Source organism: Cyprinodon tularosa, unplaced genomic scaffold (genome assembly GCF_016077235.1).
Source record: "Cyprinodon tularosa strain WSP-4 unplaced genomic scaffold, ASM1607723v1 ctg93, whole genome shotgun sequence".
Taxonomy (NCBI): Eukaryota; Metazoa; Chordata; class Actinopteri; order Cyprinodontiformes; family Cyprinodontidae; genus Cyprinodon; species Cyprinodon tularosa.
In genome coordinates this window covers 87,308-114,638 of record NW_024039707.1, presented here as the reverse complement: position 1 = coordinate 114,638, position 27,331 = coordinate 87,308, and the positions used below count along the sequence as shown (strand labels likewise).

Here is a 27,331-nt window from a genome sequence, read left to right as displayed (position 1 = left end):
TAATATTTTTTGTGTCTATTTTTAAGCTAAAAATACAAAGAAACTTTCAATTGTTTAAAATGGGAACAGATTTCCTAAAGCACACATTTACAAAAAAAAAAAAGCCGTTTTATTAAGAGATTACATGTTCACAGCTCTAAACGATTTTTACTCGTTCGGATTCAGATCAAGATAGCTCTTTGGATTTCAAAGGATGCAGACCCCTGCTTTAGATGGACATCTGTCTCTCTAAAGTTGTCCCTGACCTGTGAAGTTCCTTAGTCTTTCTAAAGCTGTCTGTTATAAACAGCTGGATTTATACTGGGGTTAGATTCACGGGTGGACTCTTAATAACGAGCTGGCTTTTGAGGACAGCTGGTAACTAGGTTTTATTAAAGGGTATTAAAGTTAAGACGGGAGTGTTGGTATGGGGGTTTCAAACGTTTCCTTTTCTAAAACATTTAAAAATGAGAAATGTGAAGAAGTTTAAGGAGTAGTTGTAAGTTCGGAACACAGTTAAATCAGTGTCACATGTTTCTGACTTTATTTAGGTGATAAATCTTGTTTTTTGGGGGTTAAGGCACTTCGGTATTTCGTTGAATTCGAGGGGATTTAATTCACCTGAACAAAAAACTATTCTGGGAAAACAAAGAGATGCTTTAATTGGGTTATTCACATTGGATTTTACTGAAGGACATTAGTCAAAGTAGATTGACAGAACTGTAAAATTTTTGAACATATACATTTTTTTTATTTTCCTTGTACTTCACAGTAACACACTACTTTATGTAGGTCAAGACAATGAAATCTGAATAAAATATGAGGAAATGTATAGCTGTAATGCAAAATAGCTTAAGGAAGACCCTCCAGAGTACTCTAGTGGCAAAACTGAAGTTAATTAAAATAAGCATACATTTAACAATAACAAACATATTAAAGGCTTTAACTTTGGCTGAATGTCGAATATGTTTGAAAATAATATATATGCATTGATACAAACACTGATACCTATTGGTGCTCCAATAGTAGCATTTCCAGCACACATGGTGATGTTTACAATATATATTTGAAGTTTCATGTCGGCAGAATCAGAACAAAGTGACTAACAGATCTATTGTTTCTGTTTCTAACTCAGAAAGTTATAGTGGGGAGCTGGAAAATAATGCAGCTGATAAAAATCTTAGTTTTTCCTCAATGAAACAAATTTCTATGTGGATGAGAGCTGCAGACTGCTGGAAATGCAGTTATGTGTGCATTAGTGCAGTCAGTGAAAACATTGATCTGTGAAAGTAATGTGTAGGAACCCAGTGATACTTGTTCTAAACGAAGCAGTAACACTCGTTAAAAGGCAACCTTCTCAGAAATAACTAAAAGGGTAAACAGAGCACTGACTGAAAAGGACAATACATTATGGCATCAGGGAAAATACAAACAAAACAACTTGATTGATGCTTCAGAAACTTTGTTATACACGTCACTTCTCTGTTTCTCTGGATGTAGCTTCACTCTGATAAACAGAAGATCTCCTGTTATAACCCACAGCATCTATTTCAGGCCACTCCTGATGGATCCCAGCAGAACCTGTGACCGCAGTCCAGAGCTGACAGTCTGTTAATATCCGTGTCACTCAGGCTGAAGTCAAACACCTCCGCGTTCTGCAGTATTCTGTCTGGGTTTGAGGATTTTGGCAGCACTGGAATACCCTGCTGCACCGCCCAGCGTAGTAAAACCTGAAAGACGGAGGGGCGGGGGAAAAAATGATGTGTTAAATATTGACATAGATAAAAATAAGATGAGTGTTTGCTTTAGTAGGGAAGGTGCACACACCTGTGCAGGTGTGCGTTTGCAGTTCTCTGCCACCTCCAGGACCACTGGGTCAGTGAGCAGCTCTCCTTTTCCTAAGGAGGAGTAAGCTTGAAAGCAAACTCCAGACTCCTTACAGAGACTCCTCAGTTCAGGCTGGCATAGCCGTGGGTGAAACTCCACCTGGAGGAAGCAAACAATCCCAAATCAACCTGACATATGATACTGTTTGTTGCCGACACAGGAAAAGAAACACCCCATTACCACATAGCCATCATGGGAGGAAACTAAGTACACTCCTGCGTTCTTAGGACTTATGAGGAAACGTATCATTCAGGTGCTGACTATATGCTTCTTGTGAAGCATATGAATGACTGTTAACACAAACAAAGACTTAATGATGCAAATGCTTATTGTTTTTCCTCCCTACTGTCATGTAAATAATAAAAAATCTCTAAATTGTAACAACTATATACTCTACGGGCATAAGTTTTCAGTTTAAAAGGAAATATCTATGAAAAGATGCATAAAAAGGGTTAAAGGCTTAGAAGTCTCTCAAATGTGTATGTATTTAAGTCTGCTATGCTGCTTCTGAATGAACAGTGTCATTTTGATGTAGATTTGAATGCTAAATATCATGAATTCTAGCAGCTAAAGCTCAGACCAAATTGGGTTATAAGCAGTGTTCTACCTGTAAGACTGCAGGGGGAACTTTGCAGCTCTGCATCAGTTCTCTCATGTGTGCTGGTGTATAGTTGGAGACTCCAATAGCTCTCAGCTTCCCTTGACCATGAAGCTCCTCCAGGCTGGCCCAACTCTGAGCTCTGTTACCTTGGATTAAACAAGAGCCCCCGTTACATCATCATGATACGCAAGAGCTGCATCTACATTTCAATTAGGCGAACATGAGAAGTCAGCTCAACTGTTATCATGACAAACACAACACATGATGCACACAAAAACTGAGAGCTGATCTAAAATCACTAGGAGTAAGAATACAAATTAGGAAAGTTAAAATCTTTATTTTTTTCTATTAAAATGTGTCTTTTTTAAAGGCTGCTAAGATTTATTTGCACCTCTAAAAGGAAAGATGCCATTAAGATGCTGAAATCAATCACTGTACGGTACCTTGAAAAGGTAAGCCTGCAAAGCAAGTCTATAATTTGGATTGAAAGAAAGTTTCTTTCCGCAGTGGATGTTGCCCAATTATATAATCATTTCCATTAGATAAAAAAAAAAAAAGCAAAAATATTGTGAAGTTTACGGTTGTAATCTGACAAAATTTAAGGAAATTGGGGAAGGAAGACTAATGTACAACTGTTTATATATATATTTATATATATATATATATAAAGCATTTCAGGTGCCTAACGTTTTGTGTTTGGGTATGCAAAATAAACATAAACTTTAATGATCTCACAGTGGAGAAATTTACTATTGACATCGGCTAAATAGTCAAAAAGAAGGTTACAAAATAAGGAAAAGACAGTACGGTATATGAAGTGCATCCACATATATACATAACAGCTAAAGTCTATTATTGCACAGGGTATTAAATATAAACAGGTTATGCATGGGGTATTAAATAGTGATTGCACATTAGTTATTGTGCAAGTTATGAAAATTTTCATCAATGAAAAAAAATTGCATTATTAGCCCTGTACCTGGGTTGCGCTCATCTGCCACTGCTAGTCCTTGAGTCCCAGGCCAGTGGATCAGATAGAGATCTATGTACTCCAAGTCCAGCTGAGACAAACTATGGAGGGCCCCCTCCATGGCCTTTTTACCCTGATCCTTAGGGCCCAACTTACTGCAGCAAGATACAGAAAAGAAAATAACATTCTGAGAAAAGTCTACACAAAACAGGTCAGCTTTACCCATACAAACAATCAGTTATAGAGAATAAGAAATATATATAACAACCTAGTTATGAACACATCCTTTCTCGTCAAGCCATATTTGGGAAGGAGCTCTCTCAGGGCTTTCCCTAAGTCAGCCTCATTGCGGTAGACAGCAGCGCTGTCAAAGGCCCTATATCCAGCAGACAGAGCTGCATCCACAGCTCTGTGCACATCTTCAGGGCCACACAGCTTGTAGGTCCCCAGGCCCAGAACGGGCATCTGAAGCCCTGTGTTCAGGGCAACAGAGGGCGAGGAGAAGGGCGTAGGGGACATCTGATGATGAAAACCCAGAAACATAATGGGCATAAGAAAATACACTGCAATAAAAAGGTTCTCATATAATATATTTTAATGTAAATAAATAAATAAATAAATCACTTCGATATCACAGCACAAGTAAATTATCATTTATCTACAACGTAAACGTAATTTTTAAATGTTTATTATCTCTGTTAAATGAATTTCAAATACCATAATCAACCCTAAAAGTTTTCACTTTTCACCTATAAGAAAAAAACAGTAAATACCTACCCTCAAGTTTACAGCGTGCTGCACTTCCTGTTATCAGCTGGCGGTCACGTGACACGAAAATATGGGCGGCTTTTGCGGTAACCACAGCGACATCTCCACTAGCACCGCCGATTGGATAAAGACAAATCCAATCAGAGTAGCGCAAACAGCATAGAGGCGGTAATAAAAAGCAGCTCAACCAATAGTAAGACGAAGCGGGTGTTTGATTGACAGTCAGGATGTTAACCGTTCATGTCCCGCTCCCGAATATTAAAGCGACAGTACAACATTTAGAGGTTGAGGAAGCGATTTTTTTTTCTCCTTGTATTACGGTACTGGAAGTTTATATTATAAAATTGATGATAACAAGTTGAAAAAATATATGTTTGAAATGCTAAAATTTTCATTTTGTCTAATTTCAGCTACGTAAAACCAACCATGGCGGGGCGACCCTTCTCCTTCCAATTCTCACAAAGTCGATACATTAAAGCTGGTAGTTTAATCTACAGGTTTAAGATCAGAGGAGGAAGCAGCTTTAGGTTTGGATGACTTTTTTACTTATTTTGTGGTTACTTGATTATCTGTGTTTATCTGAATTATTATATTTTTTATTTTGAATATATTAAATAATTTCAAGATGTATGGCTCATGTTCCCTTTTTTATTTTTGTGATAACATTGTGTGATTCCATACTTTCTTTGTTTTTTCTCTGGACCAGAACCTGTTAATAGTTATTTGTATTTGTCTGTTTCTATACATATTTATACTCAGTGAAGATGAAGTTTTGAAGGATGAAGGCTTCGATCAACAAATGGAGGTAATTACGGGGACTCTGTAATGATTACAGAACCTTATTTTTTTTCGGTTTCTGTATATTTTTATCTTACTTTGTCTCTTATACACTTTTAGGAAATTGTTCGAACAGTTCTTGCTGCTTTGGACTGCCTTCAGCCCTTCTCCACTCCGCATTATAATGTTTTTCCATGTATCCTTTCTATTGGTTTATTTTCTCACCATTGTCTTTTGTTTGCTATTTGTGTTTACTATAACTGAAGGGGTATACAAAGTTTTTTAAGAAAGAAATTTGATTTAAGAAATTTTTTTATGAAAATCGTTTCCAGACTTTCTATATACATTGTAAACATAATTAATATAACAATGTCAAAAAGTAAGTCTCCTATCAGTGTTATGCCTTCCCTCCATCTGTACACTTAACAATTACAGCCATAACAGCCACTTTTCATTTATTCACCAACATGGCCATACAATAAGACTGTATGGTATTGAAAATATTCTGATGACAAATTAGGTGACATTTTTCTTTTTTTAATCTTTACTTCAATTCCACTGGAACCTTTAGATAATTCTAAAATGCCATTTAAAAGAATTAATGATTTATTTTAAGACAATCCACCAAAATATTAAACATAACTTATATAAACATGAGTATAATGTTATAATATATAATAACGTATATGTATAATTTAGTGATTCTGTTTTAAAGGCTCTGCCTCCACTGTGAGAACTGATGTTAGATGCTGTTCAATTAGCTAATTGTTTCATTAGCATCGTGAAAAAATGCTAAAATATATATTAGCCAAATATTATTGAACTCCAAACAGTCCTTTTTGCTTTAAATATTGTGCACACTGACATCCTGATGAAAATATAATTGTAAAATATTACAGTTCATCACTCTTGGTATCATCCATCCATCCTTGCGTCTTTTCTTATCAATACCTTTCAGATAAAAAAAGATGCAGGAAATTCTGCAGACACCACCAGAGGAAGCTGTTAATTTACCCCTTCATCATTATCATCTACCTGCAGAAGAAAAAAAGGCTCGGTGAGGTTGGATTTCACATCTGTTTATAAGCAGACAGTATTGCATGGGTCTGCTTTAAACAACCTTTTGTTCAACTTTGTTGATCTGCTACTGGAACATTAGGACAATTAAGATAAGAAGAAAATGTTAGTGTTTTTAGGAAGAGCTGGATGTGATGAATAGCAAATCCTTTGGCTTTGATTAAAAATCCTGTAACGTGGGACTATTTGTCTGTTTCAGGGGAGATAACACAGGAGGTGAGTTGTTTTTCATTATTTCATCATGATGAGGTGCAAAGAAAGATTTTTTTTTGTCCAACAATATTTGCTAATTTAAAAAAAATACCTATCACAAAAATATTTAACCAGAAAAATTATTTAAAAAACTTTATTTTTTATTTTATTTTATTTTTTACTGGAGACAAAACAGAGGCAGCTCCCTACTGTCTTTGATGAGCCGAGGCCAGAGTGCAGTTGCAGGAACTCAACGCTAGAGGAGGCCATTATTGAAGAAATTTTCAGAGACATGGGGACTGGATGTACTTTCTCAGTAGCAGGGTGAGTACCTAAAGCAGGGGTCTGCAACCTGTGGCTCCAGAGCCACATATGGCTCTTTGGAGCCTCTCCAGCGGCTCTTAATAGTAGCTAAAATGTATATAAAGAGCTAAATAATTTACTATAATATATACCGGTATCAATAGCTTTAGCGTTTTTTATAAAATGGAAAAGAATGAGATTAAAAGAACCAGAAATATGTTTTAAGAGACATTTTTCTATGGATTAGCTTGAAAATTATATGTTTTAACATTAAAAATACATGAATTGTTGATTGATTGAGATGACAACAACTAATTTCCTATACAAGATAAAAAAAAAAGGTTTTCTAGAAAAAGTCATGGTATATTTTGCGGCTCTAAACAACTTTTACTTGGTCGGACTCTGGGCAAAACGGCTCTTTGGATATGAAAGGTTGCAGACCCCTGACCTAAAGAGAAGTTGTCTTCAGTTAAAGACTTTTTGTACAGCTTAAAATGTACACAAGCTTGAGCTTGGACTAATTTGACAATATTCATCAGTTTTATTGTAGTTCAACGATTATTTAAATATTCAAAAATATTGTCCCATCTTCAAGGGAAAATAATGTGTACTTCTGTTTCTGTCAGTTCACAACAAATACAAGCCAAGCCATATATAGTTGAATAAAATGCTGTACTTATTATCAGAGTACATTCAGATCAAATTACAGAGTTTCTAATACAGTCACAGTTTATTACAATGATCACAGAATGCCAATTAGAAGGAGCTATCTGTCTAAATAAACCTAGATGAGTGATAATCTGCAGGGAAGTAGCACAAAAACACAAAAAAAAATCATGTTTTAGAGATAGTCTTTATTTAAGATAAAGAAATAGCTTACAGAGGGTGTATTTTACCAGGTTTACTTTCTATAAGAAGAAAAACCAAAAAGCAATCAATGAAGGCAACATTAATGCAATGACCTATAACCTTTACTTCAAGCAGGACCAGGTGATTGAGTTCTGTTGTCACTGAGATTATCATACTATGCTGACATTCCATACCAAATATTTTCCAGTACAGGAAGTAGAATGAAAACATAGGGTTCTGGTTGACCCTAAAAAATCCTGTGTATCTGTTACTGTGTAAATGGGTTTGGGTGTAATTTCAGGACATATGCTAATATATCTGCAGTGTGGGGATTATAAATCTGATATAATCTTTTTTTTATTGCTATTTTGCACAATTTACTTAACTAAATATTTTTTGTTGGCGAATATAAGATTTTGCTGATATATTTTTTATACATACATTGTTTAGATTTGCTTATATCTTTCTACCCCTTTTACAGAATATAATAGAAAATCCATTTACTGTCCGACAATGGGGAAATTCTGGTGTTTACTTCAGCAAAAAGATTATAGGAAAAAATTGTCACACAAATGTGGACCTTAGAAAAATGTATAAGAACAACATAATAGTGAAGAGTTAAAAGATAAGAAATAAAACACTGTAGTGTAAAGTGCTTTAACAATATAAAAAACTGTGCAACTGGAGAATAAATAACAAAAGTACATCTATAGACATTTTTACAGTAATGGATATTTGAAAATAGCAGTGTACTAAAATCTCAAGCCTGGTTTATTTGGTACCTAATGGCAGAAACTCTGGCTGTGGCGCCTCCCACAATGCCTGGCACACCTCGGATACTATCCCAGACACCGTACAGGACGCTAGTTTCTAGCTCTGTGAAACGTTAAACTATTTCACCTTTTCAATTCATGATCCACCATGGACGGGTTCGTTGTTGGATTTCCAACTTGAAGGGGGAGGAATTTCCATCAAACTTCTGGCCAGAGAAAACAACATCAATCCATTACTCTCTGCTTCCCATAGTCCACTGGTCATTGCCATCAGGGATAATAGCGCGTTGTGACAAACACCAGATACAGCATTGGAATTGCTCAATAGCCGATTCCGCATCATAACGTCACAAACCAATAGGTGGCAGTAGTGTTCCTTAAGAAACATGGGCGCCTCAAGTAAAGCACATTCAAATAAAATTACTCATAGTTAAACACACTTATAATTTGTTGAAAAGTATGTAATAATTTAATACTTCAAGTACTTTCAGAAGTTTGTATTCTGGATGTGACCAGAATTTTCCTTTAATAATGTTTTTCCTGAGAAAATAAATGCATTAAAATCCTTTCTGTTTTATCACCCGTCTCTGCCCGATCGGTACCGGAAATTGGATCCTATGCTACTTCCAGGAGCTAACTTTTCCGGGCTTTCACTTTAAACATAAATCAAATCTTTTTGAGTTTTATGTTTTCATATTGTGTTAACATTATTGTATATATTCAATTCAATTCAGTTTATTTCTATAGCGCCAATTCACAACACATGTCATCTCAAGGCACTTTACAGTTTAACCAGATCCTCCAGATCATTGATTCAAAGTTTTCTATCTAAGGAAAACCAGATGAATGCATCGACTCATTGATTCAAATACAATTTCTCACACTAAGCATGCTTGTAGTGACAGTGGAGAGGAAAAACTCCCTTTTAACAGGAAGAATCCTGCAGCAGAACCAGGCTCAGTGTGAGCGGCCATCTGCCGATGCCAACTGGGGTTGAAGGAGACAGAAGCAGAGATACAAAAAGCAGCTGTAAAAGGCGGCGCCGTCCAGGAAACACACAGCCAGGCAGACGAGCACCGAGCCGGCTCCCATGTCAGAGGATGAAGAGAGTACATCCAGCCAGTCACAGTCAGGCAAACAGGACTATATAGTGCATAATCTAAATTAAGAAAAAACTAAAATGCAGATAAACATGGTTTAATTATATCTTGCAGGATTGCTCTGAGCATGTCCGATAAAGACATCAGACAAGCAGTTTAAAGGTGAAAATGTTAAAAGCACCAAATTGTCTAAGAAAAGTCATAGAACATTTTTAAAAGATGTGTATTAGCACTCTTTAGTGATTTAAGGTTAGAAATAAGTACTTTTAGTACCACAATGACATGAATTATGGCGAACTGGATGAATATCTGCTTGCATGTGCACAAATGAGCTGATGGTACTGATTGGGCTTCCGGTACGGATCCGGTAGTGACACCTAGTGGCGGAGTTGCTAAATGGGGGGTTGGGGGTGTGCTCTCTGTACATGCATCTGTTTACTGGAGTGTGAGAAACAGACACTAGAGGAACAAAGGGAAAGAAGGAAGACTTACCAAAATAAAGGCAGAAAGGACGTGACTGAAGCCCTACTGTGGTCCAAACATTTACTCGCCACGTCTGGCATTAACTCGCCAAATAAAAAATGTAGTCAAATTTGGCGAGTGTTCATCACGGACCCTAAGTACCTGTGATAAAAGTTAAAGACTTCTACATACTCTGAAACTGAAAAGCTGCAAAATCAGCAGTTTATCAAATACTTGTTCTCCCTACTGTAACTATAAACATGTAAAAAAATGTAAATGTTGAGTGCATGAATTAGTGAAATTAGTAACTAAACAATTAATCTATTTTCCTGTTCTTAACCTTTACTTTATAGGTTAAAGGATAGTAGAGCCTCTGAATGTCTGTACAATTATTGTGCTGATCATAGTTTTACTCGCAAACGTGCTTCACTGCTTCTTGCTGACATGGAAGAGACTAGAGGCGAGTGGGCGCCACATCAATCATCCTGACAGTCCGATCAGTGGAGCATAAACAATTATTTCGATTGTGCACACACACATATTAAAAGGTTATTTCCTGCACTGAGTTTGTATTTCCTTTGTATAAACAAAATCTTCTTCTGTTTTAACTTGATTAGCCCACGCTTATGCACAAACTGTGTAAACATCCTAAAGGCACCAGGGCCGTGAGCATCAGGAACACTTCTCTGGTAATCTTCGAGCTGTTCTCACAGATTAAAACCCAGAGGTTTGAGTTCAGACTACAATTAAGGTACACCGATGTGGCATCTACAGCTGCCAGTGTTCTGTTCTAGACACAAGCTGCTTCATCCCCCACAGGATAGTGTTGATGTCTAAGAATGTGTCTACATTATGCCCTGTAGCGAGGATTTGCTTTTGTGTTTAACAGCATGGGAGAATGGGATCTAAAATTTTATGTAAAAGAAAACCAAAGGCTCTGGGGTTCTCTCTTGGATACATTTTTCATAAATGTTTTTTTTGTGTCTTTTGTTTTCTTAAATTCAATTAGTTTGAATCTTGCCATTTTAAAATAGAGTTGCTGTTTAAATGTCACTTTACAAAAAAACAAAAACAAAAAAACAACGTAAATTGCATTCATAGCAATACAATACCAAAATAATTAAATTTTTGGAGGTTTTTCAAACTACCCAGGGTAGAGTTGGAAGATTTGATCAGTGAATTCTGAATAATAATAGTTCTTGAAAGTCTTTCCTGGTAGAGTTGAAGCTGGGGATAATCACCAAACAAACAAAGCCATCAATGAAAGGCTAGTGAGATGTTTTAACATCTACCTGCCTGGGAAATGCAAATAATAATCACTTTAATGTGTAAAACTAAAACATTTGCCTACTGTTGTTGCTGTTTCAGACAGTAAAGCTGTCATTTTAACCTCCTAATATCTTCTCCACACAATGGTATTTCTGCCTCACTGGTGCAGAAATACATGATGCTTTATATCAGGAGTGGGCAACTCAAGTCCTTGAAGGCTGCTGTCCTGCAACATTTTGATTGATCTAACTCACTTGAATGAAGTTGCTAAATTACTTCCCCAGTATGCAGCCAATTTCTCCAGAATCATGTAATTCATCTTATTACTTTATGAAGGTGTGTTGGACAAGGGGCATATCTAAAAAAAATGGAGGATACAAGCCCTTGCTAACAGGAGTTCCCCATTGCTAATTTAGATCAATTGTCTTCGCTCAAGCCTGCAATGTTCATGATTTGATCACCTGAGAGGCTTGTTTTTCCAACATTTTTATAAACATCTAGAAGAATTTTCAGCTTCAAGTCAGTGAAAACAACTAAAAAACACAGAACATAAGGTTGTTAAAGAACAGATCAATCAGCACGAATGTAACATCACACAGTATAGTGTTGGTAAAAATTCAGTCTGTATAAATAAGCCTTTAACTGATTTTAAAGGAATCAACATCAGAACATCATCACAGTCAGGACACTGAGGCATTGGATTTCACAATCCAGGAGTCACCCCTTAAAAGGATTCAAATCTTTCCAGGGATTGAAATCTGTGAAACTATTTGAAAAAATCTTGGACTTTATGGAGAGAAATAAATCCAAATTTTAGAATTTGAAACTACTTGAATGAAATTTATCCTAATCTTAATCCAGGCATCAAGCATTTAGACAACTAATTTAAAATACTTATTTGAAATACTAGTTTAATTTTTTTTTTTTACATTGCATGTTTACCACAAATATGCCCTACAGAATAAAGTAAATGTAAATCTGAGATTACTACAATGAGCCAGTAACAACCTTGCTTAATCTCGTGAAACACAATGCAGACACTCTGTCTGCACTAATGAAGATTAAGTTATCTTGGCACATCAGATGCTTCAAACTAAAAGTGGAGCTGACAGTATGAGCTATTTTCTGATGGATACACATGACTCATCTAACGACTGGGGGGAACATCATTGTGCACTGGCATTTCTTTCCCAAACTTTAGTTTACTGTATTTGTGATGTCACAAAGAAAAGTAAAGTAAAATGGTAAATGTCCTGCAATTGTATATCACTTTATCAAGACCAAGGACTCCAAACAAAGTGCTTCACACAGCATTCAATCAGTCACACATCATACACACATTCCTACACTGAGAGTGTTAATCTACATTGCAACCACAGCTGCCTTGGGGCAGGGTGACATAAGCAAGGCTGCCATATAATCAGTGCCACCGGGCCCTGTGACCACCAATAGTAGGCAAGGCGGGTAAGGTGTCTTGGCTGAGTCACAACGATTAACATAGAGAAAGCGAGAGCTCCAACCAACAGCCCTCTGGTTACAGGACAAACTTTTCTATCCTAATACCCATCTCTGATAATGTTGAACATAAAATTCTACACCCTTGATCCCAATATACATTCAGTATTTAAACCTGGAGTGCATCAAAACAAACAATTGCTTTAAAGTACAGTTTAGGGTTATTTAAAGAACACAGCAGATGGTAATAACAAAATAGCATTAAATAAAAGCTTTAAGTTAATTGGGCCTTTTCAATCTGGTCAAAACTGGAAGGATCTGTCCTCACAAGATGAGTTAGATTATCGGACAGGGATTGTTCGCTGTTAGCATGTAGTGAACGGACCAAAGTGGACCGATCAGAAATATGATAAATAACATGATCTTATAGCAGCCCTGTCTCTTTTATGCACAAATTCTGTTTTTTTTTTTTTTTTTTTTTTATTCAATTAGACCTGGGTAATACAGACTTTCAACATACATGACAATATGTGAAACCAGGTTTACATGTAATCTTTAAATATACAGTATATATACAGTATATAAACAGTATATATAAATATATATATATATATATATATATACATATATATATATATATGGTAATATACATATATATATGTATATACATATATATATCTATACATATACATATATATATATAGATGTATATACATCTATATATATATATATGTATATATATATATATATATGGTAATATACATATATATACGTATATATATATGTATATATATATATATACATATATATATGTATATATATATATATGCATATATATATATGTGTATATATATATATGCATATATATATATATATATATATATATATATATATATATATATATATATATATATATATATATATATATATATATATATATATATATATATATATGTATATAAAAAAAAAATGTTTTCTCACCCCTCGTGGGGTGGTATGTGTCATCCTCAAGCTTGGGTCCTCTACCAGAGGCTTGGGAGTTTGAGAATTCTGCGCAGTATCTTAGCTGTTCCTAGGACTGCGCTCTTCTGGACAGAGACCTCTGATGTTTTACCTGGAATCTGCTGTAGCCACTCTCCCAGTTTGGGGGTAACAGCCCCCAGTGCTCCAATTACCACTGGCACCACTGCTGCTCTCACTTTCCACATCTTTTCTAGCTCCTCCTTCAGTATATATATATATATATATATATATATATATATATATATATATATATATATATATATATATATATATATATATATATATATATATATATATATATATATATATATATATAGATGGTAATATTCAAGTTTATTACCTATACATTTTAGGAGTTTATTGTGGCATAGTTTATAGCATAATGTGCAGAAACTCATTTTGAAGATCGAATGGAAAGTGGAAACTTGTATTAATGAATTTAGGAACCTTGAGTTGTGAAAATATTAGTCAGAAAATTATACTTGATATGATACTGTTGAGTTAGTGGCATACAGCATTTTTTTTTCTATATTATTTTATTTATTTTCCTCCTTGGAAATGCATTTTATAAAACATCCGGTATCATCTTGCATTTATCATAATATCGACAGGAGAAACTGAATCTAACATACAAACAGATTATTCTTGTCTTGTAGAAGCACATGCTAGGAAAACAAAACTGTTAATTGAATAGACTATAGGTGATTTATGGGACAATATTTTTAAGACTTAAATTGTCTTTTTTTTTTTTTTAAAAAGAAAAAAGATGTGATATTGTGAAGTTTTATACTATCTAAGTCAGGTGTGAGTAATTCCAATACCAGGCGATTATAGCATTTATGTTAAAGCTCTAGATGAATTTCCCTTTACTATGAATGTTTGTGACTTTATAATGTTATAATGACATTAAAGATATTCTATTAAGAATGCAAATCCTTTTACGGTGATCCATAAATCACATTAAGAGTAAATTGATCAATAAAATCAAAGAACAAAAATGGGATGATTTAGAAACATGTAATGAGATGTAATAATATCATATAAATATAATAATCAGCACAGAAAGCTGATTCTTTTACAGCTTTATTGGGAGTAAAGATATTTTGCAGTTAGGAGCAAAGTTTCTTCTGTTTTATGGCCTTTCATTTGCTCTGCTTTCTGCATTGCTTTTTTGATCATTCTATTACTGTTCCACCTAACAGAGAAATAACATGTAAGGTATCCTACTAAAGGTACCATTCCATCTGTCTTGCAGCAAAAAAAGGATGAATCATCCCCACACAGTGAAGGAGGCAGTGGATGATTCAGCACCCACTGATGAGGTGAAGCTTTTAACCATTATCCTGCTTAGATTCAAGTTATTTTAGGTTATGCACTTCCAAATAGTTAAATTCTTATATCCCCTTTTCATTTCCTCTCTAATCCGTGTATATGTAAAAATAGAAGCAGATGTGTGGCGTAACCATCTTTGTTGAAGCCTCAGGCAGGCCACACTGACAGTTGGAATAACGAGGGTGATTATGTTAATAATGGCATTACATCAGGCTGTATGAGTACATGTGTGATTGAGTCTATGTGAGCAGGCGAGGAAATGGTGTTTCTGGAGCTTGTGCTTCAGTTTGATTAGAAACTCCCAAAATTACCCTCCTCCGCTCCCATAATGCCCTTTGCCTTTTTATCTCACCTCATCCTTTGTTTTTATACTTGTCCGATTTACCTTTTTTCACTAAGAGTTCTCTAAGAGTTTGTTCTTATTGTTGTTACGAGTGGAAGATAAAGGATTTCAAACTGTCAGCCTTAAAAAAACAGCTCCTAATAGGTGTAGTGAATGATTTCACATCGGTTCTTATTTATGAGGGTTTCTTAAAAGTCTAGAAAACGATGAGGTTTGATTAAGGTGTTTTTCCAGGTCTGGATAATTGGGAAATGAAATCCATTTATCCAGCTATCCATTGACGGGCTATAAATTGATTCATTTCCTAAACCAGATATCCATCAAATCTATACATACAGTATTTATTACTCTGTCAGTCTGTCCATCCATGAATAAGAGAATATGAAAATAAGTTTTTTTTTTCTTAATTATAGAATATTAGATAATTTTAAGAACATAACATATTATGAATGAAACTGCATTTATTAACATTTCAGCTAAAGAAAAATAATTGAAATTTGAAAAAATATTTTTTTTCCTTGGCTTACAAAATCTCATGTCTTGGTAAGAGGAAAACTCAGCAGACTACTGGCAGGGATTTTGATTTGTTTTATGGATGAGCAAGGAACATGATTGATTTATTGCTCCTTGCTCATTTATCTGGTATTTACTTTTGTTTTATTAATACAGTACTTCACCTAACATTACAATTTACTCCTCCAAATTCAAGAGTTTAACACCTTTAAAAGCAATTAATTCATTTTATTCATTTAGCCCAACTAAATTAATGTAATATTTTAGTTCCAAGTAGATAGCTTGATTCTGATGTTATTTTTTATGATAGATTTATCTTTTTCTGGTGTTCTTTTTGCCTCTGGTATTAAATGCTGTGAAACTAGAGGGATTTTTACTGATATGTTTTTCCTTTTTGGACACTTTATATGATGCATAACAACCATGTTTATCACTGGGAGCAGCTCATTAATATCTCTAAAGCTAAATTAATACTTCAACCACTCCGCATGTATCCGTTGAGCTACAACGAAGAGCTGGGAATGCAGAGCAAGGAGAAGAGAAAGAAACAAGAAATTAAAGCCGTCTCTTCCATCAATCATTTTGGGCAATGTATGATCTTAAAAAAACAGATTTGACTGTACTTCTTCAGCAAGATGCTGCTTACATCTAGAAGATGCTCTTCTATTAGTATGCTGAGGAGAGTTTGATCTCTTCCTCCATAATCTGCTGGGGTAACAGTATTAGAGCTAATGGACTAGGGACTTCCCTAGAACCTCTGGAGTTGGTTTCATAAAGAAGAATTCTTCATAAAGTGATGAACATTATGGACACCAGTGAGCATTCTCTTCAGAAAACTGTTTAGAGGCTGTAAGAGGCTCCTCCATGTCAAGTACAAGACAGACCTCTTTAGAAGATCTTTTTTACCTACAGCTATCAACACCTTTAAAACTTGTTGAGAAATTGTACCGTAGTTACCCCAGCATTTAATATCTCTTTTGGATTAAAGCTGCAGTCTGTAACATTGAGGAGAGAGCAGACTTCGACTGAAAATTTGAAGAAAAACAGGTTTCACGCCACTCCCCCACCCTCTCTGCTTCACTCATGCCCCACCTCCAAGCTCCACCCCTCTCACAGCATCTGTGCGACCAGAAGGGGGGGGGGCGGGATTCAGCGTGTGTGAGCTGTGATTGACACTCCATCAGACGCTCCTCTGGCTGTGATTGGTTGTTTTGACTCGTCCCGAATTATTCTTTCCAGATTGAAATACAGGCAGTAGGCGGTACCAATTGAAGCAGTTTTTTTCACAGGTTACATATCACATGTACTGCTGTCTGGGCATAGGGACAGTTTTAGCCAATATGACAAAAAAGTGATTTTTAAAAACTTACAGACTTCAGCTTTAAGGAAGTATTTTTGAATTCAACTGGATTGAAGTCGATTTCATCATTTTGCTGCCTCTGCAGCAATCCCACAATCTGGGCAAGTTCAGCGGTTTTGGTGTTGAAACATACTTAAAATGAAAAAGAAATGATAACTAAAAGTGTTGTGTGTCATCCTTCCCCTTTTTTTTTTTAGATTCCTACTTTTATCTATATATTATACAAGATGGAGCTGTGCTGGCTGAGCATAAGGACCTCTTTAAGTTTATTAAAAGTTTGATTTCTTCTCTAGCCTCAGGCTGAACAGTGCACACCAGAGAAACAGAGGATGACCGGGAACCCTGGGATTCTAAAGCGACTGGTCAGGTTGGTCAAAGATGGGACAAAGAGAAAAAAAAAGAGAAAAATATCTATGAGAGAAATATATTCCTTTTTAAATAAACTACCAACATCAATTGCATCTGCTTGGCAGGAAAAACTCAAGCTGTAAAGTTAGATGAGTCTTTTTCAGTAACTAATTGATAAAACCACCCAGGGCTGAGGTCATCTCCTCAGTATTCAGTGTGTGGTAAAGGAGACACAGCACAAAGCCCCGAACCCACAACCATATATCATATTAGGACAAAAACTAAAAAAAGGCAAGGCTGAACTCCGCACTCAGATGATGATTATGTCACCAGGTTTTATTGACTGTCAGGCCCAGAGCTAAAACAAGAGCTGAGCTGTACTGTAAGTGTTCAAGAAAGAGGTTTTTAGAGATTACACAGCGTTGGGGAAATCCAGCTATTATCTGCACAGACTTTTTAATATTCTTCTGTCAAGTGTGGTGAGAACCGTGCCAGATGTCCTCAGGCACATTAAGGATTGACAAGCCCATGTATAGTGTAAGCTTGTGTTTCATGCTTAGAGGCATATGCAGTAGCTGCCATATGAAATTAACTTTTTGTGTTCTTTGTCTTTCTTTTTGCAGAAACATCTTCCCATTCATCTTCAGACCTCCTGAGAATTAAGAGTTTTAGGGATGTTTTTAGTCACTGTTATAGTGCTTGGTTCAGATGAAATTCATTCTTGGATATCCAAATAAAATAAAATGAGTACAAGTTGCAAAAAATGCAAAGTTTTATTGATAGAAGGAATATAGTGCATTGTTTTTCATTTAATTTAGCATTTCCAACAGTCTCACTTTCATTTATAGATATTATTTACAGTTGGTCGTTTAAGTTCAGATCCCTAATAATAAATACATTTTGTACATTCTTTTGGTCTCCTCTTGTGTTATTGCAAAATGCTTGATCATTAGTGACAGTTTGGTAAATAACCTAGTAAAAAACTAACGATTAATACAGATTCTCTGATTTGCATTTTGTATCTCCCTGTTATTCTCGGCTCTACCTTAATGGCTAAAGGACACCAGTCCTCTGGAACTGGAATTTAACACCCTGTTATTGATGATTTAAAATTATTGAAGTTATTTAGAGATGAGGAAAATGGGCAGAAGTTGAAAAACGCTGTAGTGTTTTTGTGTTTTTTTCTATCTCTGTAAACTATAATCTTTTCATCCTGCAAATCAGATTTGCGGCATTTTGTCCTGAAGCGATAAAAAGTCAGTAGCGTGATTTGCGGCACATGTCACATCGACATGCCTTTGCCGTCAGGATCTCGATTTCATCGTAGTGCAGACCTCGTGGGCAGTCCAGTCGAACTTTGACCTGGAAAAAAAGCAGAATATCCTCTTAATGAAATGAGCCAAACTCCAGTCCACACATAGCTGCCTTTAGTAGTACTTAAAATGTATCTGGGTGTTATATATTTGCAAGTTGAATAAAAACATATTTATTAACCAATAAAAGCCAAAGAAAATTAGATCAGTAAAACTAAATGCCACAGCAAATCATAGCTCAGTAATGACAAATAGTGGTCTTTAAAAATATGTGCTCTTTTAAAAAAACATCTTAATCTAGGACTCTAGTTATATAAAAGATGTGTGATTTTTATTCACTAAACTGCTCTTAGCTGTACTTAATCTTTAAATCTGTAAATCTTCTATTGAAAAAAGAGAAGATAAAAGAATAAAAATTCTGACAATTTAGACATATTTTATAAGGTTTTTAAACATCATTAATCCTAATTTATCATTTAGGTCAGGCATCCCCAACCTCGGTCCTCGAGGCCCCCTGTCCTGCAGGTTTTAGAGGTGTCCTTGCTCCAGCACAGCTGATTTTAATTAAAAGCTGATTAACAGGCTTTTGGTCTACTGCAATCACTATAATCCGCTGTGTTAAAGCAAGGAAACCTCTAAAACCTGCAGGACAGCGGTCCTTGAGGACCGACTTTGGGGATGCCTGATTTAGGTGAATCCAAATTCGTAAAGGTACATTGTGTAATAATTAAAGGGATTTACTGACATGAGTGGTATATATATAATCTATACAGTATGTTTGTTATTTATTTATTTAATTGAATGTTTCAATCTTTATGTTTGCCTTGCCATAGAAATTGCTTTATAATTACATAAGTCGGTTCAGATTTGTGGAGGCAGACAGAGCTGACAAACTAGTGACTGTAGAGATCACTATAATTCTTAAATGTGACTGCAGCATGTTGGCCTATGAACAATTCTACACAGCGCAGAGCGGGACAGAAAGAGACTGAACAAACTAGTGACAATGACCACTTCTGTCCTAGGCTACACCCTGGACTCGGTGGAGGAAGTGGCTGAGTGGCTTACATCCATCATAGACAACACCTTCAGTCCTCGGCACCAGACTGTAGAGGAGCTGAGTAGCTCCTTTAGTGAAAGACTTTTACACCCTTTTTGTAAAAAGGAGCGCTACCGCAGGTCGTTCATCTCTGCCGCCATCAGACTCTACAATGCGGCACTACAACAGCAATAACTAGTGCAATGTATAATGTGCAATGTACTGTTTCATACCCTGTGCAATCACCTGTTTCTCTATATTTGAAACCAATTGCAATAACTATAAATATAAATATCCCTATCCTCCGCCGGGAATCAGTGGCTGTGTCGGAATGTCTGCCCTAATCACTATAATGGGCACTAGAGACTGACATTTTTTCGGGAATCCCACGGGTCACGGGATTCCCGTTGGATTGGAGTCAGTATTAGTAACGATCACGTGATTGGGACGGTACAGGATTAAACATTAACGGGAGCAGACGGGAGCAGGAGCAAACTAATAGTAATTAAAAAAACTAGGATCGATGCCAAAAAATACAATAAAATAGAAAGAAAAAAAATCCAGTACTGGCGCAGCCATTTTGTAGTTTTTTTCCTTGAAGCCTACAGTACACTATACAGTAATGCGAGTCAAAAAAACTACACGACCAAAAAACCAACAGTGTTTCCGCTCTGAGTTTTTCACCCGCGCTCAAAAACAACAATGGAGGGACCAACAGTTACAGTAGTGGCGAACTCGACTTCAAAAAGTTTGATTTGCAACTCAAGCTGAATGAGAGTGGTGCAGGAGCGGGAGTCATTCTGAATGGGAGCGGGATGGGAGTGGGAGTAATTTCACCAGGAGTGGGACGGGACAGGATTTAGATTTCTACTCTGGCCCGGGATCGGGACGGGACACAAATTTTTTCTGTGGGAGTGGGACGGGACAGGAGTGAAAATCCAATTCCGTGTCAGTCTCTATTGGGCACTATATAGTGATTAACCTATGTTAAATGAGTGTCCGAACATCTAGAGGATGAGAGAGTAGTGAACTTGAAATTTCCCACAATGTTCCTTGAAAAGTAGTGATCATCCATGGTCCCTAGATGAGCAGATGTATTCCGGAATGCTTTGCGAGACCACTCCTCGCAAAGCATTATGGGATTTCTTGTCACAGCGGCCGACTGTAGCTACCCGACAGCAGTGACAAATAAAAAAGATGGCGTAGACACCATGCAGGGAGGCTGAGTCACATGACTAATGGGGAACGATAAGTAGTCATCATCTGTCTGAAAGGTAAGTTAACTGAGTTCGCTAAAAAATCCACTCTATAGTCCCGTTTATATATGACTGAGGGATTTAAGGGTTAGGGTGGACGATTGGACACAGCAAAGCAGAGTGGTGGAAGATCAGATTTGTCCACCGGGCAGAGAAAGGTCACAATGCAGGATAGCTGTACCACTGTAATTTTGATGTGTCTAAATGATAAAGTAGGGTTAATAATGTTTTAAAAAATTAATTCAATATGGCTGAATTCTCCAAGTATTTATTCTTTTATCTTCTCTTTTCAATAAAGCATTAACAAATTCAAAGAGTGGGATTAAGTGCAGCTAAGAGCAGTTTAGTGATAAAATCACACTTTTTTATGTAACTGAAGTCCTAGAGGCTCTCCAAACACTTAAATTAGATACTAAAATATATTTTTTTAACCTATAAAACCTATATCTATGTCAGCTATTAACTATTTACCGAAGTGGTACATGTTCTACCAACTTCAAAAATCACTTATCTAGACTAAATAGGTGTCAATAAAACAATTCTCACCTTGGCGTCCTTGTTGATGGTGCAACAACGTGATGCAGAGGTGATATTGTGCGTGAAGTTTGACGCCACCAGAACGGAGTATCTGGATGGGAAAGCACTGGACTCACAGTAGCCCACGCAGGCGTACACCAGATGGGTGCCTTTACAAGTTCCCCGACGGTCACTGCGGATGGTCACGTTGATGGCTGGAAGACATGACAAACAGGATGTGTAACTGGCATGGGGGTTTCCTTATTGGATTTACTCTGACATTTAATGAATTCTCAGATGCTGCATAAAATAAAAATAAATACAGAAATGATAAAGTAAAAAAGACAACTCATAGCATAGCAGCAAATTCAGCTATATTTACATCACAAGCAAGTGAAAATATCAGAATATAGAAAAAAAATCACATATGATTACAATTACAAAACTGTTAAAACTTCTAAAACTTCTTAAAATGCCTTTACATTGCATATTCAAATTAGTAGAGCAAAACCTGGTCTCTGTAAACGTATTTCGGTGGGTGTTTCTATTAATGTTTTCAATTTGCAACAGTGTGATTGAATAAACCATAGGTGGGCACATTTGTTGAAAGCGTGTCTACCTGACGAAGTGAGGCTGGACTCCATTCTGGCTCAGTAGTGCAAGAAAATAATATTTGATTTGAAAATAATGCACTTCATTATTCATCAGAGCACAGCTGTGGGTGTATTAAGCTTAATGTAGTTGGATAAAGAATAGTTATGGTACATAAAACAATCTGTTTTTACAGAAAACTCAATATGAGCCTGAATTCTAATTTTCAGTTTTCAGATCACTGAATCTAGATGCTAAGGAAACACATTAAATGAAATTGTTTTAGAAACTGTTCTCAAATCAAATTTGGAATTAAATGGGGAAAATAAATAACATTTAGTGCTTTGCTGCAGGCCTGGATGTCCAACAGGTTGCGTTTCTGTATTTTTAAAGGTCTAATTTCATCATAAACTGCCATGTTCGCTGGCTTGTCATTCAGCTCTTGTGGGTTTTTTACCTCCAAAACAAACAGCTTGAGGTTTTCTGCCCTTGCTCTAACTGGATGTTTCACTTTTATTAATATGTCACTTTTTTGTTTAGTTTTTTTTGACTCAGCAGACATTTAACATCCACCATCTTATGCCATTCTCTCAATTAACTTTCTGGAAAAAGTTATAAGCTTTTCCCATTTGGATGTGAAGATATTTATGAATATGATTAGAATAGAATTAATTAACAAGCAGCTTTTTTAATACTTAACAGCACTTTACAAATAATAAAAAAATTCTATAAGATAACATTTTAAACTTGTACTCTTGTTATGAAAAAAGCAATTTTAAGTATTTAGCAGTTTTATTCCATCCATCCATGCATCCATCCATCCATCCGTCTGTCCGTCCGTCTGTCCGTCAATCCATCCATCCATCCATCCATCCATCCATCCATCCATCCATCCATCTTCTGCTTATTCTGTCAGGGTCACGGTTAGTTCAGTTAAATATCCTGCAGTCAATGGGCGAAAGGTAGGGCACACCCTGGACAAATCGCCAGTCTGACGCAGGACAAGTTTTTTTTTCTTAAGTTTTTTATTTCCTCAATAAATAATGCTATAGTGTATCAAGGGTCCAGCCTCTTGAAAAACAGTTTTTTTTTTTCATTTTCTTCAAAGTAAACTTCAACATCTTCTGTAGGGGCCTAAATTCAGTTTAAGTTAAGTTAAAAAGAAATCATGAATAAGTTACAGTAAATATCCGAAAGTAAACGGTTCTTATATTCAATGTTTGTAATTGTACTGAGGTTCTTTTGCAAATCTGCACAGTTTTGTTTCTGGATGTTGAGGGGAATAGCTTCTGCTTAAGTATTAGTCAGGTAATTGGAGTGGAGCCACACAGTTTTTTGACCTCATAAATTTTTCTCTTTATCTTCTTTTATTATTTATTTTTTTATGGAAATTTAATACCTGTATCGTTTTTTTAATCTTTGAAGTAGAAGGTTAAGGATCCCGTTTGTTTTTTTGGTTTTTTGTTTTTACCATCAAGCGAGTTACAGAGGGGAAAAGAGCGTCAAGCTTATGGCTTCATTACTTATGAAACTACATCTTCCTTGAACTGGGATACAGAGATGTTGATTTTGTGTTTGCTATTAACCAGCCACCTTCATAAGTGAAGATTTAAGAGCTCTCTCCTGAACTTCACTACTCATTGACATAATGAGACTTCTGCACGTCTGTACTTATTTCAGAGTTTCCTCCTTAACAGCAAGTTGTTTAACAAATTTCTACATTTTTTTGGGAACAAAGTAGATTTTTTTCTTTTTCTGGATGTCTTGTTCTTTTTCTTTCTGATTGAAACTCACGATATAGGTGACATCCTGGGGTTTGTCCCTCTTTGCTCCATCCAAGAGGAGAGAATAGCAGCAGCAATGACATCAGGGCAAGTAGACAGATGTGTAGGACGCTCTGCGACATCTTTGCGGATCAAACAAAACAGGATGTTAGATTCTGCTAGAGTCCCATAAGTAATTACGAAACTTCTACTTGATAAAGTTAATTTTTAAACTTTTGATTTCTTTATTCGTAATAGGTGGAAGCCTTTCTTAATTAATAAAATAAACTGTTTTCTTTTCTAGGCTGAAAAATAAACAGTCTCATCCTGGTCTGCTTCATTTCCCCTCAAATCAAAATCCCCCTGCCCTGCATGTATTAATCTGAGGTGATTTCCCCACCTGCAGGACTGCCTGAATAATAACAGTCCTGTCTGAGTCTTTCCAGTCTGCCTCATCGAACAGTTACCTGCAGTTACATGCACACATACAACTTCCTCATGCACAGCACCTCTGTGAACAGTAAGCATAGCATCACATCAACAATAGTACAATGAAAATATTTGCTTTATCTTAAGCCAGTCTTTATGTGCAGAAATATACGTCAAGTGAAGCCCGACTCCACCTGACTCACACACTTCCACAACTGTGCAAACAAAACTACATTTTTCCTGGTTATTTGGTGATCCTGACCTCTGCCCTCTATTTTGGAAGCTTTTTCCAGATTCGTGCATCAGCTGTGTGGCACCAGCAGCAGAAACACCCCCACTGGGAATCAATTAGTACTGTAGGGAACAATCAGAGTACCACTTCACCACTGGGGATGTGAATCTGTGCGCTAGGCTCTTTGTGAGCTGATGGGGAAATGTCCAATTTTTCCTCCTATGTCGGAGTTTCCACTTCTGAAGGTTTGTTTTTCATGAAAGGGTGACAGAACCCTCCCTCTGTCAGAGGTAATTATCTTTAAATGTTCAAATTAATTTAGTGCAATGAATTCTCTATGAAAATAGTTCAAATTGCCCAACAAAATAGCACTCTTTTAAATTCCAAATTTGTTATAGCACTCTTAGGATTTATATTTTTAAGGATGTAGATTGTTAACTAAATGGAAAATGTTTAGTTAACAATTTAAGTTACAACCAAAAGTTTCAGTGTGTGTTATTGAAAGTGGTGCATAAATGTGAATTGAGAGGAAATGATGCTCGGCCCTACAAAAATCACTGCATCCTCTATTTTGTAGTCAGGCCATTTTACTGCAGTACTCATCTCATCAATCCAGGTGGAACTGACTGCCTTTAGTTGCCACCTGATTACTAAGTTTCCTTCTTGTGTGTAATTTGGCATCGGTGTAAATCCAGCTGTTCTGAGAAGCCCTTGGAGAACATTGGTGACCAACACCCATCATGAGGACCAAGGAACATAGCAGACAGCTCCAAGAGTTCACAGCAGAGTTAGGTTATGAAAAAAAGATCTGATTGGTCCATCATCTGACGATAGATTGCTAATCTTTTTAGATGTGTCCATCCCACTAATCAGAAAGGCTAAATAGCAATGCATCCAAGTCTCCCATGCTGACTCTGGAGGGGTTGCAGATACCTACAATCAGTATGAGAGTATGGAGCTAAATAAGGGCCATAAAGCTTGTTTGAGAAAAAAATATATATTTCAAACTACTAGTCTGCAGTTTTGGAAGTCCGCCTTATAAATCAATTAAGCCAATTGTAAAGCAAGTGGATTCAGATGAAAGAGACACATCATAAGACTTATAGCTGTAACAGCAGTGATAGACAGCATTTAAAAGAATTAACTCAGAGGGACCATATCAAATGCAAGCCCTACTTTTCAGATTCTTTTAGTTGTTGCTTGTAAACATAATAGAAAACCATTCATTATCATATCACAAATACGTACTCCTCTGTGTTGGTCTGTCACATAAAATAAACTAACAGTTAAGTTTACTAATAATTAAATTATTCACTTGTGCAGGGACCTTTGTATCTCTCATACCAAATAGCTGCTAGTTAATTAGATTCACATGATTTTTTTTCCCCCAAATGGAATAGCTCCATGTTAAATTTACACCAAGCCAAGTTTTAGTTCAGAATTTTTTTAAATGCAATTTGTTGTTTTGTTAAAAAAATTATGAACTAATGCCTTTCAAAATAAAAATACAGAATATGCAAAACACTGATCTCAAGATGAATCTGATTGGTGTAACCATGATTTAAACGTTCCAAAGTTAATATGAAGATTAAGATAAATATGTTGGAGCCTTTTTAGTTAAATGCTGTTTACATAAAAAATTCCTTTTTATCTCTTGAAGAAGAACAAGGATAAAAAGATTATAAGTCATTTTCCATAATTACATAGATGATGTAATGAAACTGATTCTTACCTGGACAGCTGAGAGTTGTGAAGTTTAGGTGAGTTGTCTAACAGCTGTCCTAAGCACCATACAGGGATATAAGTAACGCAGGTAGAAGTGATGGCACTTAAAGCCTTTGGCACACCCACAATTACAAAGATAAGTTTGTGGGATTCCCCCTCACCTCAACCGACTTATCGTCCTCCTCCTCTGAAGATTATCTTCCTACCAGCACAACCAAATATTACAATAATATTCTACTTTTTAACCTCCGTCTCTAACTTTTTGCTTCTTGTTCCTGATATTCCCTCCTTGTCCGCTGGTTTTAAACCATTTCAGGGGAAGCGTATTGCAGTGACACAGAGGAAAACTAAATTGGTTTTTCCATCAAAGCAGAACACACACACATACAGTCAGCTTTACCATACCACCTTCACAGAGAGAGTCTCAAATGTAAAAACACACATTTATGTAGAAAAAAAAAAACATAAGGATAAAGTTTGGACCTCAGGAGTTGGTTGATGATTAGATAACTGGTGTATAACCCCCCCAAAAAAGCATATGCAAGGCACTGCTGGATTTTCCCTCTGCTGCAGCAGCAGGAAGGACACGGTTGGGTCAGAAGATCCTGCGGGTTTGGATCAGCTGTGTGTCTGTGTGTGTTCAACACATGGTGGGTATATTGTGGTGAAGTGTTGGCTCTGTGTCATCCTAGCAACAATACTTACCAAACCCCAGATACTCTTATAGATTCTGCAGAGGTGCATCAATGGTGACTTACAGTAAGCTCTCCAGAAAACAGTTTTATACTGCAACTTTTAACATAGAAATGTTTTAAATTTAGCAAAACCTCAGATACATGATGAACATTGTATAGTTCTATAATATATTTTGTTCAACTTGAGCTGCTGGCATTTCTGAAAGTAGAAAGTTTTTTAGGCACTCATGAAGTGGGTGCAGAAAGCTAAACAGCTACCAATGGGTGTCACAGACATGTTTTTTTTTTTAAATGGTTTTCAAAAAATCTAAAATTGAATCAATTATATTCTAAGGTTTTCAAAGTTTGAAATATATTCAAGTTTTCTTGGATTCTAGCTAATTCATAAAAT

At 36.1% G+C, this 27,331-nt stretch overlaps 3 protein-coding genes and 1 long non-coding RNA gene across 4 annotated transcripts; 2 read left to right on the top strand and 2 right to left on the bottom strand.

Annotated features, from left to right (window-relative positions):
- Positions 1 to 642: 642 nt before the first annotated feature.
- Positions 643 to 4,328, bottom strand: zgc:101765 (uncharacterized protein LOC450036 homolog). Its single transcript, XM_038274761.1, has 6 exons — positions 4,215 to 4,328; positions 3,706 to 3,956; positions 3,447 to 3,592; positions 2,474 to 2,613; positions 1,807 to 1,965; positions 643 to 1,709 (listed from the first exon to the last, which is right to left on the bottom strand). Exons 2-6 carry the CDS (start codon positions 3,954 to 3,956, stop codon positions 1,530 to 1,532), a joined length of 876 nt encoding a protein of 291 aa, XP_038130689.1. The 5' UTR covers positions 4,215 to 4,328; the 3' UTR covers positions 643 to 1,529.
- A 290-nt stretch (positions 4,329 to 4,618) lies between these two features.
- Positions 4,619 to 6,579, top strand: LOC119776400 (membrane-anchored junction protein). Its single transcript, XM_038274793.1, has 6 exons — positions 4,619 to 4,732; positions 4,965 to 5,010; positions 5,103 to 5,178; positions 5,941 to 6,039; positions 6,259 to 6,275; positions 6,439 to 6,579. The coding sequence occupies exons 1-6, from the start codon at positions 4,632 to 4,634 to the stop codon at positions 6,577 to 6,579; spliced, it is 480 nt and encodes a 159-aa protein (XP_038130721.1). The 5' UTR covers positions 4,619 to 4,631.
- An 8,160-nt stretch (positions 6,580 to 14,739) lies between these two features.
- LOC119776380 lies at positions 14,740 to 18,133 on the top strand. Its single transcript, XR_005279774.1, has 3 exons — positions 14,740 to 14,807; positions 17,327 to 17,400; positions 18,005 to 18,133. It is a non-coding gene; the product is annotated as an uncharacterized LOC119776380 (long non-coding RNA).
- A 407-nt stretch (positions 18,134 to 18,540) lies between these two features.
- On the bottom strand, positions 18,541 to 26,351 carry gpha2 (glycoprotein hormone subunit alpha 2). Its single transcript, XM_038274764.1, has 4 exons — positions 26,253 to 26,351; positions 23,891 to 24,002; positions 21,536 to 21,720; positions 18,541 to 18,743 (listed from the first exon to the last, which is right to left on the bottom strand). Exons 2-4 carry the CDS (start codon positions 24,000 to 24,002, stop codon positions 18,639 to 18,641), a joined length of 402 nt encoding a protein of 133 aa, XP_038130692.1. The 5' UTR covers positions 26,253 to 26,351; the 3' UTR covers positions 18,541 to 18,638.
- Between the last annotated feature and the right edge of the window lie 980 nt (positions 26,352 to 27,331).